We start from the raw sequence: 13,618 nt of genomic DNA on the forward strand, positions 1-13,618 counted from the left end.
TTTCTATCCAGTTATGAAGTGTTTTCTGTGTGACAAACCTTCCGCGATGTTCCGACAGCCGTGATTCACATACAACGGGTCTGCTAATGTCCGATTCACGACCAAATGACTCATTTGAACCGAATCATTTTAACGACAGTAATAAGAACTGATCTGTTCAACAATGAACTGAACGAATCAGTTTAAATATTTACTCAGAACACCTCAGAAATGAGAACGCAAGTGTGCTTACCCAATTTAGCAAGAGTGGAGAGTAAGATTTATTAGTTTTAACTATCCACAGTATTTCAGCTTATGTATGTTGAATGTGTAGTAAAATAAATAGTCTAAAATCATTTAGTTTAGACTGGAGTGAGGTGAAAACAGAACAAAACTGTTTGTTAGCTAGCGGATCATTTTATTAAATTGTATATGGCAGAAATTGTGGCTATTTGTTGACTGTTAATGCTATTTCTAATATTGATATGATTATATACCAAAACAATTCAACCTGTTGGAACAAAAGAAACATCAAGATAAGAGATCATACATAATATGAGATATAACATAAGATAATAAAGAATGATTGTTTCGTTGCATTTTTAAAAAAAAAAATGGTGTGTGTGTGTGTGTGTGTGTGTGTGTGTCAGCCACCACCAAAGACCATTTTTGACCCAAAACCCTGCACATGTGAAATATTTGTTAAATCAAACTGTAGTTAATCAAAAAATGCAAGTACAGGGTTTCTTTTCCTTGTTGTTGCACAATAAAGCTGCACAATAACATTTTCAATTTGTAAATGAAAAATATGTACATATTTAAAATAATTTGCTTAAGCAGCATACTAATGCATATCTGTATGATACATATTCCACCTCCTGTTATTCACATTCATTTAAGACATAATGGACTGTGTCTGAGATTAATACCTCATCCAGATTAGCATTCTTAGGGAGCTTTGAGTTTTAAAATGGGAGTGAGCGCTTTTCACAAAACAAAACACAAAACTCTGTTAGTGTCAGGTTGGTGTTTGTGTCCACCATAGACTGTAAACAATATGGACACGTCGTCTTCAGTGCCTCCCATTGATGAAAAGTTAAGTGTTATTTGCTTATAGAAGAAAAAGATTAATTCCCACAAAGCTGCAATGCCTTTTGATTATTTGATCAAAACTTCTCTCATGGTACACTTACACACCCACACATACGAGAGAAGTGCCAATCATATGCATATTCCACATTTTATCATAAGTGTGGGGACATGCATTGGTCTCGGTCTTGACTCGGTCTCGGCCTGTCTTGGTCTTGGTCTTGACTCGGTCTCGGCCCTTCAAAGTCTTGGTCTTGTCTTGGTCTCGACCCTTCAAAGTCTTGGTCTTGTCTTGGTCTCGGTTTAGGTGGTCTTGACTACAACACTACCAAACAGTCTAATATCGGCTTTAAAGCAAGCTTATTATCACGCTTCAGGGCAGGTAAATTTGTGTGTCATCAGCATACAGATGAAAAGATACCCCATATCTTGATAAAATAGAACCCAAAGGGAGCATATAAAGATCAAACAATACCGGGCCATTCATAGAGCCCTGATTTCTGATGCTAATCATTGAAGTTCACACAGACTATCTTTCTAAATCGTTTAAAACTGTGAGTCCCACCGCTGGCCATCCTGATGCCCTAAGCGTAATGCATCAGTGAATCAAGCCAGTGACTGAAGCGATCAACTTCACATCGTTTCTGTTAGTAGCATGAAACAAATCTGTTATTTAAATGATGAATGCATTTTGTGAGAGAAATAACGTTGCAAAGTTCACTCGTTTTTATTTAGAGCTCTCAGATACAAACAAAATAAACTGACGCTCAAAGCGCTCTCAACAACTCGGGACAATAACACTTTCTCAGCAATTTTTCTCCAGCTCTCCGTCTCTCTCTGGACTGGCAGTGCTGCTTGCGTCTCACTAAACCACGCCCCCCTCCGCCGCATAATCTAATACTCATTTCAAAGGCAAAGATGTCAGCCAATCACAACAGTGGGTGTTTTTCACTGACACGCCCTTGAAACAGAGCATTCAAGCCAGAGGGTTGCCTTTTATTTCAACTTTATTTGATGTTAAAACTATACTAACAATATAAGTACACCTCAGGAAACATAAAATAATAAAAAAAATCCATGCCATGGGGCCTTAAAAAAAACGCTCTGGACATTTCCACAGAATTTGAATGCACATCCTTTACAAGCAAGTGTGTATTCGCTAATCCTTGCGTGTTCATTTATTCATTATTTTTGGAAATGTGTTTTTAAATGAATTTATATGCTTTCAGCTTTTTTAGGTTCTATTATGAATTAGTACCTTCCTTTGAATATTTTACCTTGTTCCTGCAGGCCCACATCTTTGGCTTGGGAAGTTCGAAAGATGTCGCCAGGGCGACATGTGATGTCCAGCCCCTCATCAGACCGGATTGTACCATCACCTGGCGTTCGCCGTGCCCTCAATTTTGGGTAGGCCAATGCAGTCACAGTCACCACACTCAGTCAAGTACTCAAGTACAGTTACTTTCTTCACCAATCCGAAATTTTATCTCTCTCTCTCTAACCAAACGGGACCACATGGTTCTTCCCCATATGCGATGGTTACACAAAATTAGAAATTTGGTGTTTTGAAGTTATAAAAAGTCACACAACTATTGTATTTTTGTCATTTGATTATTGCTATCCAATTACCGTACTATATTTTAGAGATGTTAAAAGCAGGTCTGCAATAACTAATCGATAAAATTGATTATCAATAATTAAAATAACAAATTTGATTATCGATTAGTCATGTCTGCACGCTGTGCTAAGAAACCATCAGCCAGTCGCTTTACAGTAGTATATGACCATTTCTATCGACAAAAAGCACATGGAAAATAGTGGAGGATACGGAGTGAGCTGCTCCAGGAAAGGTACATGATCCAAGTTGTCCAAAACATGAGATTGCTTTATATTTATAAGCCATGTCATGATTTGACAGATGCGTGTGCTGTTTTATGCCTCTAACATGTGTTTTCCGCAGTGCATAACTTACATTTTATGGTTATATCCTTATCTGTTAATGTTAGAAAGCCCAGCAAGTATTTCTAATTTGCATATTATGACAAGCATCTTTTTAGCATCAATCACATTGAGCGCAGTAGAAAAGGCGTGCAATAATTCTGCTGGGTTTCAGTGAAAAAAAGATTGAACCTGTATTCCTAAGGTTTACTTGCTATTTCAGACATGGTATGCTTGTATCTGCATTACCTAACTGACACCATCGTCTCCGTTGGCTAGCTGTGGTGACTCTCAACTCCTACCAGAGGATCAAGAGGCTCCCTGCATTTTTAACTGACAGTGTGAAGGAAGACAATTGATAATCTGATTAAAATGCCACTGAATGCCCTGATGGAGAAATCAATGGCAGATATGATACATATCTTGGCCTCACCACGAGACCGGAAAGACTACGCCCGTCTGGCTGAGGCTGGGAGGAATCGATCTGCAGCGGCCTAAGCGTTTTGTTTAATGCGATTTTTGCCGGGTTCTCCTCAGGCCTGCGCCTGAGACTGCGGGGGGTGCAGATCTAAGTGTGGTTAAAGACTGCTGAAGCACGGGCATCCATGTCTGTATTACACTGTAATTGGATGCCTCAGGAAATGGATATCGATCAAGACGGAGGGCCCTCAGTCTGAAGTTTCCATTTTAGTTCCCGATGTTTGAGGGTGCCCTGTGCAATGATGCATTGCTAGAGTGGGTGGCGCGCTGAAGGCGTGATGGCTACCGATATAAAGCGAGACTATTTAATTTTATAGTTAAAATTCATTGTAATTGTGCCACTGGCGATGAAGAACACCAGCTGGCTAGTGTCCACCAGGTCATTTGAATGTGAGGTCATTTATATGGTTTGTGTGCGTTTACAGGGGTGCCCCTCCCACTTTGGCTGTGGCACGTCTCTCCCACACTGGACCAAGCTGGGCAGATCGGGTCAAGTCTTCCCAGTCCCATCCTGTCCCAAGCCAAAGTGTTAACATCCCTGTTGAAAAACCAGGTGAACTGATCTTCTCTGTGTACAGTCATTTATTTTCAAAACCATATCATTTGTGTGGCTATGTATACATGTACGTTCATCGATCCTTAGCAAAGAAAGACGCAGAGGGCTGGGAGACCGTGCAGCGGGGGCGTTCCATGAGGCCAAGGGCCAAGGTAAGCCCCGTTCTGGCCCCTGTAAGCCCCAAAGATGACAGTGACAAGGAGAACCAGCGCATCCAGCCCTCACCCCAGGAAAAATCTCAAGAGGTGAAGGAGCAAGAGCAACCTATAGCCCAGGAGCCGACCCAAGAGATGGAAAAGACCTCCGTCATCGAGGTACTGATGTCAACAAGCCTCCCTTCATCAATTATTCAGGGTCCAGGGCCCATATGAAGACTTTGTAACATCAGATTGTTTTTGTTTGGTCACATTGTGTTCATAGATACACTGTCCAGACAGAGCTGTATCAAGTGTACGAACATCGATTTTGTACATGTTTATCAGATTTAATGAGGTTTATTAAATATTGACAATAGTGTCCTAGATTACATTTGGGGAAAATGCCGAAGCCAATAGCGCTGCTGAAAAACCTAGTGAGCTGCCACGTTATCCGCTTCCTTTAAAGTCAGCATCCTCACTAAAATAGAACATCATTATTGACTGATTTGGAACGCTCTATGTAGGCAAAAACTCTTAAAAGTGGTGCCACTTAATGCAAAGCGCATGGGAGACTTGATTTCATTGGAGTTTGTCTTCTGTTTCTATTAGGGCTGTCAACCACTTAAAATATCTAATCGCGATTAATCGCATATTGCCATGAGTTAACTCGCGATTAATCGCAACGTAACCACACATTTTTTATCAGTTGTAAATATACCTTAATTAATATGTTTCAAGTTTTTAATTCTCTAATCAACATGGGCATGGACAAATATGCATGCTTTATGCAAATGTATGTATGTTATTATTAGTGAAACCATACTCAGAGCATGAAGACTAGACATGTATCAAAGGTCACAGATGTTTATCAAAAAACTAGTTCATGTCTCTTAAGCCTAAGCCTAACAATTCAGAATAAGCAGTCACTTCTCTCATTTTTAGAATATAAATAAAGTTTTAAGAATATAAAGGAGTTTTTACACTGGCAGTTTAATTCAGAACAAGGCACAGTTCGTATGAAAAATCAGTAATGTGAAAGCTGTCATGCAGACCTGGGAGTGCATCAGTACCTCACCATACCTGGAGGAGGTCCATATTCTACCAGTAGAAATATAGTGTGGCCCCTTTAAGAGATGTGCGCTATCTATTGAACTGCCAGTATTTTGTGTGTGTGCTCGCCGAACTTTACCGCGATTCACCCGAACAGTGTGAGAAACACGGAATTAGGAGCACTCTTGTTCAGAAAAGTAACCTGCGTATTAGTTTTAGCCGAATGTAATGTATTTAGTTTAATAAAACACATGTACTGTAAGTGGTGATGGTTTTAATGATTTATATGAGCAAGAGTGAGCTTGCAGTGCATCGCGCTCGGACTGCAGAGAATGTGCTCAGGGTAAAAACGCACTTTTTTTTCGACCTGGAGTCTAATAAAAGTTAAACAGAAAATATGGTAGCTTATGTAGGCTATAACTGCACTTGTTTCAGAATAGTAATGTTAATATTAACCCTTTTCTTTCCCTATTAATGTTTGCTGCTGCATCCTTTACGTCAATGGCTGATTTCGATTTATCCAACTACGGCCATGGATCAAACAGAAAATGCGCGTTAATCGCGCGTTAATAAAATTAGTGCCGTTAATTGAATTTTCGTTAATGCTGTATTAATGCGTTCGTTTTGACAGCCCTAATTTCTATGCTAACACATACTCGAATTGGCATAAAACTCGGCTCGGCATGACTTGGTTTGGCTCGGCTCACTTTACTTTCGTTCGGTTTTCCACTGCAGTTTAGTACCGCTTCAAAGTGGATGGGATTTTAGACTGATCATTATAGTATGGCTCGCCTGGAACCTCAACTGAGGTGGTACTTAAAAAGTACTAGGTACTGTACACCGTGGAGACCCCCCAAAAGTGAGCCATACCAAGCCGTACCATGCAGTGGAAATGCGCCATTTTATCCACCATACTTAATTTAAATTTGATGCCATCTTAGAATTTGGCAAAAATGTATGGGAAGTGGAAAAATTAAGTTGCCTAACTTTTACCCTCACGAAGGCCATGTCTTGAAATACTTCCTCTGTGGGCAAGCTCTAAGGTTTTAAAACAGCATGAAGTTGAGACTGTAGTTACTCAAAATGAATTGTTTGCATGCTTGTTGTTTTTGATTGTACAGTTCGTGGTATGCTACACGTTTGTTGTGAAATGCATGATGTTGTGTAATTATTTAGCATGCTGTGTTTCTTTAGTTTGTTTTATCTGCCGAATGGTCTGCCACACAGATGCGGCAAGGAGTGTCGTGACATGCATGTGTTCATATTTGTGTGTTCATCTGTGTGTACATTGCGCAGCCCCCAGCAGAAAGTATTGAAGAGCCAGGGCAGAGTGTCAGCGCCCCCTCTGAGGACACGCCACCCCCCACGTCCGACCCCGTTCCACCCCCTGCTTCTCTGCCTTCGCAGGCCCAGTGCCCAGACTTGGCTTCCGACCCAGACCCTCTTCCTGTGTCCCTTTCCCAACTGGAGGAGCTGAGTACTGGGCAAGCCAAAGTAGAGAAAGGGACGGAGGGGTCGGTGTGGAAGGTCGCGGCACCGTCGGCAAACGCGGAGGCAGCAGTCTACATTCCCCTGGCAGTGATGACACTGGAGAGCATGCTGGACCCCACAGAACTTTCTACTGTGAGTGCTGAGAGACACAGGCCAGGGTCAGGACTGCCGCCTAAACAAAGTCAATCCCAAAAACCTCCAGGCGAGGCAGGGTTACCCCCTCCCTCCTCCTTTCTCTCAGCAAGTAGGGCTTATATGTGTGTGCGTGATGACGGGGGTGACCGAGTAACCACTACGAGTAGAGAACAGGAGGGCCCAGTGTTTTTTTTAGAGAGTTCAGACAGTTGCTCAAGTTTTTATTTTAGGCTTATCAAGTGTCCCCTGCACCAGTCAAGTGACTTGACTGATTTTGTACCCATGGGCTGTTGACCTTGACCTCCCTTTGAGCCTTGACCTTCCAAAATGTTGCTACATTTAAATATGCCAATACACAGGGTCCCTTTCACACTAAAATTGTGCTGTTCCTGGAGCCGGTGTGTGGCATATCCGCAGATCTCTGTTTAGATTATTAGTTCTTAGTTCAACAGCCAGATTTTCTGTGGAAAAGTGGTATCAAATTGTACAGAAACCAGAGACCAAAATCCAAGTGCAATGATCACATTTCTCTTCAGCAACAAACCTTTTCTTGAACTTTTCTTCAAGGTCAAGACCACTGATTGGTTTAGCTACTTGACCTACAGATGTATGCCGAATGGCACCTAGTTTTTTTTTTTTTTTTTTTTTTTCACACGAGATTGCTGTAGAAATGAAATGGCAACACTTGTTGTGGCGTTCTGCTTGTCTCTTGTCTCACCCTTTCTAAGAGAAACCTCCAAGGGGTTAATTAAGGCTAGACCCACAGCATTTTCTATGAGCTACCGGCTTCCATTACTCAACGGCTGTTGGCCTCTGTACAAAACTCGGTCTGAAACAATGGAGATGGATGAGGTTTAAACGCTCAGACAGGAGCACAATCTCAGTCATGTCGGAATCCGGAATCATTGCTTCCGAGGTCCAGACACCACCTCACTGGGTGGGTCAGATAAGCCCCCGCTCTGTTTAGACTCCAGATCTAAGACCAGCAGGCGCACTGTTGAGAGAAATCCACCTCTTTTATTATGCTTGTTAGCATGACGTCTGACACTGACCTCAGCGCAGCTCCAGGCGTCTCCATCTTCTCCCACGGTCCTTCTGAAATTGGCACTCGGCATACTGTTCACTCGTCAGGTTCTGAAAGTGGGGGTCAAGTGTTGTGCCCTCTGATGGCAGTGGGTAAGATACTTTTTACAAAATATTTTGGCAATTTACCAGTCATCACGAGTCATGAAGACCCACAGGTGCACACATGGAAGGAATGTATGAGCGAGAAATTGCCCCTTAACAAACCCCTCTTTTGTTACCACGCACCCTAAAATCAGCATAAACCCCCCTGCCTGCAGGTAACTGTTCAAAAACACTAGAGTCACCTAATGGGGGCTTTACAGGGATCGTTCACCTAAAAATTAAAACAACTTTATGTTGTTTTAAACTGTATTTTGTAGAACACAAAAGATATTTAGTAATGTTTTTTGTCCGTAAATTTGAATTTCAATGGGACCTCATTGACTTTCATTGTACGGAAAAAAATCTAAATATAATTTGTGTTTTACAAAATAATGTTGTTTAACAACATTATCAATGTAGTTTAGACTCCAATCTTCTTCAAAATATCTTATATTAATAACAATTAATTAATTTAAATACTTTTTAAGTCATCCTGCAACCCCTGTTTGAGAACCATTGCTTTAAATTGACCAAATCAAAACAAATATATAATTATTAATTAAATTAAATGTTATTTAGTTCATTAGTTTGTTACGGTCAAAAGATTGGAAACATTACTTATTTAATGTTTTTGAAAGAAGTCTATTATGCTCCTCAATCCTGCATTTATTTTATCAAAAATACAGAAAAACAATAAAAATAGTAAAGTTCCAAACTTTTGACTGGTACTATACACAAGCAAACTATTATATAATTACATCTTACTTAAAACCCTTGATATGTGTGACACAAGCAAGTCATTCCAAGTTTTGTCAAATGAAGTGAGCTACAGATTTGCAGAGAGAGCGCAGAATTTGCTAAAAACCTCTTTTAACTGTGACTCTAGTAACATTTGAACATGGCCTCTCATACCTTATTGCTGAATTATGTTGTATCATTCGGAATAAGAATACTATCCCATCCCCTGGTCTTAACTGTGGCTGAATGCGGCATGCATTTCCTTATGCTTCCCCATGTGTGGTTTTTGTGATTGATTGTGTTTATGGCGTGTGCCTGTATTATAATTTCATTTAGTTTTTAGTTAAAACATCTTTTGCATTTTGTACAGTTTTCTGGTATGCAGGCTTCCACCAAACATTTAAAGTTGGATTTCATTAAATGTTTGAATTTCAGAAATTTAAGTCTAGCCTCATTTCGGATACAGTGCTGAATTGATTGCACCATGTCTTAATTGAAGTTGTGCTGCCTGGGCATGTGCTCAAAAGCCTGATGTGGCTGACTTGGCGCTGTACTGCACATTTCGTGCCTCTGTTTGGGGTGGTGACTTCAATGGCTCAGTGCAAGTATGTTGTGCCTGTTGTCAGCCTCAGTCCATGGCGGAAGTTCTGGCTAAGAAGGAAGAGCTGGCCGACCGTCTGGAAAAAGCCAATGAAGAGGCAATCGCAAGTGCCATCGCTGAGGAGGAACAGCTCACACGGGAGATCCAAGCCGAGAACAACGAACTGGAGACGGACAATGAAAGCGACTTCTCTGTAAGTCAACAATATAGGTCATGCAATTGCAGTGGCATACATTTTCTTAGTTTGTGCAGTGTTTTCTGAATTTAGTGTCATTTTTGTTATTTTGCTCTCTTAAAGGCAAGTATCGGGAGTGGATGTTGTGGCTTGAACTTAGACTGGAGCGAGATGCTAGCTGATTATGACGGTAATAATGTAATAAGCATCTGCATTGCTAAGTTAGATAGTAAATCTATTAGTTAGCTTTGTTTAAAGCAAGCAAAATTGCTGAAATTAACATGTATTTTCCACAATATTTACTTGAAAGTAGTACAAAAGTACTTTTGTTGTTACATTTTAAAACAATATAACTAACTGCATGTCGTCCTTTTTAATTTTTTACTATGGACAAGCATTTTCCTCTGGACATCATGGAAGTTCTGTCTCTCAATTTACTCAATTTAATCGAATTACATAAAATGCTTTTCTTGCAACACTGGATGCTGATAATCTCTAAATGACAGGTGTGATGTATCGGTCTAACACTTGTTGTAAATGTGTTATTGGATCACTTGCTTTTCTGACAGCTCGAGAGCCCTGGCGTCAGAGCACGTCCTGGGGGGACATTGTGGAGGAGGAGCCAGCCCGTCCGCCGGGCCATGGCATTCACATGCACGAGAAGCTGTCTTCTCCTTCACGCAAACGGTAACAAAGTCGCACATTCCCATTTGTTACAGAAGCAGGTAGCACTTTATTTCGATGGTCCACTTTAGACATTCTACTAACTATAAGTAACGTTGCTACTACCTGTCTACTAGCTGTCATTAGAGTATTAGTAGGATGTCTGCTTAAAGGGATGGTTCATCTAAAAAATGTCACCCTCAAGCCATCCTAGGTGTGCATGACGTTCTTCTTTCAGACGAACACAGTCAGAGTTATATTAAAGCTGGGATAAGTGTCATTTCAAAACCGTTTGTCAAAACGGACTCTGGCTGAGTGCAATAACAAACTTGTAGCCAATCAGCAGGTAAGGGGCGTGTCTACTAATAATGGTGAGATGAGAGCGCTCAGTGCATGTCATTATTCAAAACACAAGACGCATAATAACGGACATTGGCCGAGAACTAATATATGCTGGCTTTTGCTTGAATATGCTTGTGTGTCATGTTCGCTTGTTTGTCCATTTGTGATCGGATTGTCGCTCACTTCAGCGATGATAATGACCCGTTCATTTCCACACCGTATGGAGCATCTAAATCCCCTCACTGCCTGTTTCAAGTGTCAGCTCGCAGAATGTGTCCGACAAGATACTATACTCCTAATATATGTTTGTTTCCTCTTTTCATGATCTATATAACCCTTATCCGGTCATAATTGTAATAGGTTGTTAGCTGGACTATCAAACTTGTGTACTATCGAGTTGTTCATGAGAACTTTGTGTTTTGTGATCGCTATAACTCTTAATCTTGTCATAATTGTAATATTTTGTTAGTTGGACTGTCGTGCTCGTGTACTATCAAGTTGTTCATAAGAATGGTTTGTGTTTTTGTGATGGAAGGGGTGACTTTTTCATTGAATATTTGACCTGGATTTGTAACACGCAGATATTCACCATATCATCACTATAGTTGTTGCCTGGGTTACGTATGTGTGGGGCGGAGCTATCAAAATTAGGGCGTGGCCCTTTTGGGGATAGGGGCATGTTTGTTTTGGTGATTTGAAATAACAACAACAGTTACCAGAAAGCATTTACCCCACCTTTAAATAATGTCCTGGCTCTTCCAAACATTATAATGGGAGTGAATGTCAGCCCAAAAAGTGGAATAAAGGGATAGTTTACCCAAAAATTAAAATTAGCCCACGATTTACTCACCCTCAAGTCATCCTAGGTGTATATGACATTCTTCTTTCAGACGAATAAATGCTTAGTAAAGTCCTGGCTAATCCAAGCTTTATAATGGCAGGGATTGTTTTTGAAGTCCACAAAAATGCATCTGTCCGTCAAATAACGTGTTCCACACGGCTTCCGGGAGGTTAATAAAGGCCTTCTGAAGCGAATCGTTGCACTTAAATATTAAATATAAATACTCAAAAATATCCATATTTAAACCTTTTTTCATAAAATTTCTGTCCGATCACCTTCTGTGAAAAAGTGTTGAAAGTGCCTTCTCGGACTTCAAGATGTGCTACTGACAGGTAGTGTAAGCCTTTGAACTTCAGAGGCACTTTCAACACTTTTTCCATAAACTGAATACGGAAGGTGACTGGCTGAAATTTTACTTTATAAAGTTTTAAATATGGGTATTTTTCTTACACAAACGCATCAATTCACTTCAGAAAGCCTTTATTAACCTCCCGGAGCCGTGTGGAGCACGTTATTTGACGGACAGATGCATTTTAATGGACTTCAAAAACAGAGCAACAATCCCTGCCATTATAAAGCTTGGATTAGCCAGGACTTTTTTTTAATATTACTCAACATTTATTCGTCTGGAAGAAGAAATACATATACACCTAGGATGACTTTAGGGTGAGTAAATCATGGGCTAATTTTCATTTTTGGGTTGACTAACCCTTTCATAAAGGCCTTCTGAAGTGAAGCGATGCGTTTTTGTAAGAAAAATAGGCATAGTTATAACTATAAACTAATGTTGCTGTTTTGAGGCAACTGAAAACGACTGCAACAGATGTTTTAACTATTTAAACAATGTGGCACTGGACGTGAAAATGAGAACTGCGTCAGGCTGAAATTAACAAAAAACACTGGCGTCGCATTGAATAAATGCTGATGATGTATCTTTATTTGAGGGCAGTTCTTAATAAATTTATATTTGTGGTTTCACTGGTAATTAATTCATCTGAATATCATGTGAAAACGGATTGAAATCTAAACGGGTTTTGCTTTTGGTTATCAGAACCATTGCAGAGTCGAAGAAGAAACATGAAGAGAAGCAACTTAAAGCTCAGCAGCTCCGAGCCAAACTGAGAGAGGAGAAGACCCACAAGCTGCAGAAACTCATGGAAAGAGTATGTTTTCCCTTTAACACCTGCAGACACAGCTCATTTAGCCTCGGTGAGCCTGCCTCGGCCACAGGGGAAAATCCTATTCGCATAGACGTTGAAAGAATCACTTAACAGCCATTTTAGTCGTTCAGGGTGATTCACTCCTGGTGAGACTCATAAAACTGATGCTGGTAAGAATATGTTTGTTTTTGTTCTGCTCTATTCTTTTCAGAGGAGTGAGATCTAAGACAGTATCGCATGTTTAAGTATCTGCACTCGAAGTGGGCCACTAACATATGTCATTCACACTCCTGACAAGACTTCTGCAGACTGTTTTGGCGGGATTTGATCTTTTCGTGCGGCTCTTTCTGTCACACAGGGTGTCCGCGGGGTTTTAAAAAGTATTAAAAAGTGATAAATCAAAATTGTCAAATTTAAGGCCATTAAAAGTGTTAAATGTGGTCTCATAGGTATTATTTTTTTCCAAAATAGGTATTATTTTTTCAGACTATCAGGTGTCCTATTCTGATTGAAATTCTATCTGCGTTCGTGTTAGTTCGTTTAGATATGGGCTTTAGCATATCTGGGCACATAATCAAAGATCTTTCGTCTCCGTCTCAACGTATGTTTGATGCTGACGTCATATTCAGTGGTCGTTCGGCATCATCTCAGAACACTGCGCGCTCAACAGAAAGTGGCTGCATGGCTTACGTTTTATTTTAAACTTACTTCAAGGCATATCTAAGCATAACGACTGTCCCCATAAGAGCAATCTTAAACGATTTATATAAAGTCTAAAATGAACAAAAAGAGTTGTGAGAGAATAAGGCGCGATCCATAGACAGTGAGATCCGCGTGTCTGTCTGCTCTTAAAGGGACAGCAGCCAATAAAGCTTCCTGTCAGGGAACAGAGAAAATGACTCGCTGCTCTTGACTAAATAACTTTTGTAGCTTTAATAAGGATTAACTATTTAATTTATAGTTTATGCAGTGCAGACTCCATATATCTTTGATAACTGTATTACATTTCTGTATATTTCCTAACTGTTAAGACAGGAAGGGCAGGAGTAAACATGACATTTATTATGGGTTTATGT

The 13,618-nt window shown here is 40.3% G+C and overlaps 1 protein-coding gene across 4 annotated transcripts in view; it reads left to right on the forward strand.

The window, feature by feature from the left end:
* Window positions 1-13,618, forward strand: part of scaper (S-phase cyclin A-associated protein in the ER) — a 177,138-nt gene that overhangs the window by 30,085 nt on the left and 133,435 nt on the right. For 2 of the 4 annotated variants that reach the window (XM_067435766.1, XM_067435767.1), the window contains exons 6-13: window positions 2,359-2,475; window positions 3,912-4,039; window positions 4,130-4,356; window positions 6,526-6,852; window positions 9,387-9,554; window positions 9,660-9,726; window positions 10,106-10,223; window positions 12,434-12,545. In XM_067435766.1, the coding sequence (XP_067291867.1) occupies window positions 2,359-2,475; window positions 3,912-4,039; window positions 4,130-4,356; window positions 6,526-6,852; window positions 9,387-9,554; window positions 9,660-9,726; window positions 10,106-10,223; window positions 12,434-12,545 (1,264 nt within the window). The remainder of the gene's footprint in view (window positions 1-2,358; window positions 2,476-3,911; window positions 4,040-4,129; window positions 4,357-6,525; window positions 6,853-9,386; window positions 9,555-9,659; window positions 9,727-10,105; window positions 10,224-12,433; window positions 12,546-13,618) is intronic. The other 2 variants (XM_067435768.1, XM_067435769.1) reach the window with 1 other exon arrangement.

The sequence above is a fragment of the Pseudorasbora parva genome, chromosome 25, assembly GCF_024679245.1.
Source record: "Pseudorasbora parva isolate DD20220531a chromosome 25, ASM2467924v1, whole genome shotgun sequence".
NCBI lineage: Eukaryota > Metazoa > Chordata > Actinopteri > Cypriniformes > Gobionidae > Pseudorasbora > Pseudorasbora parva.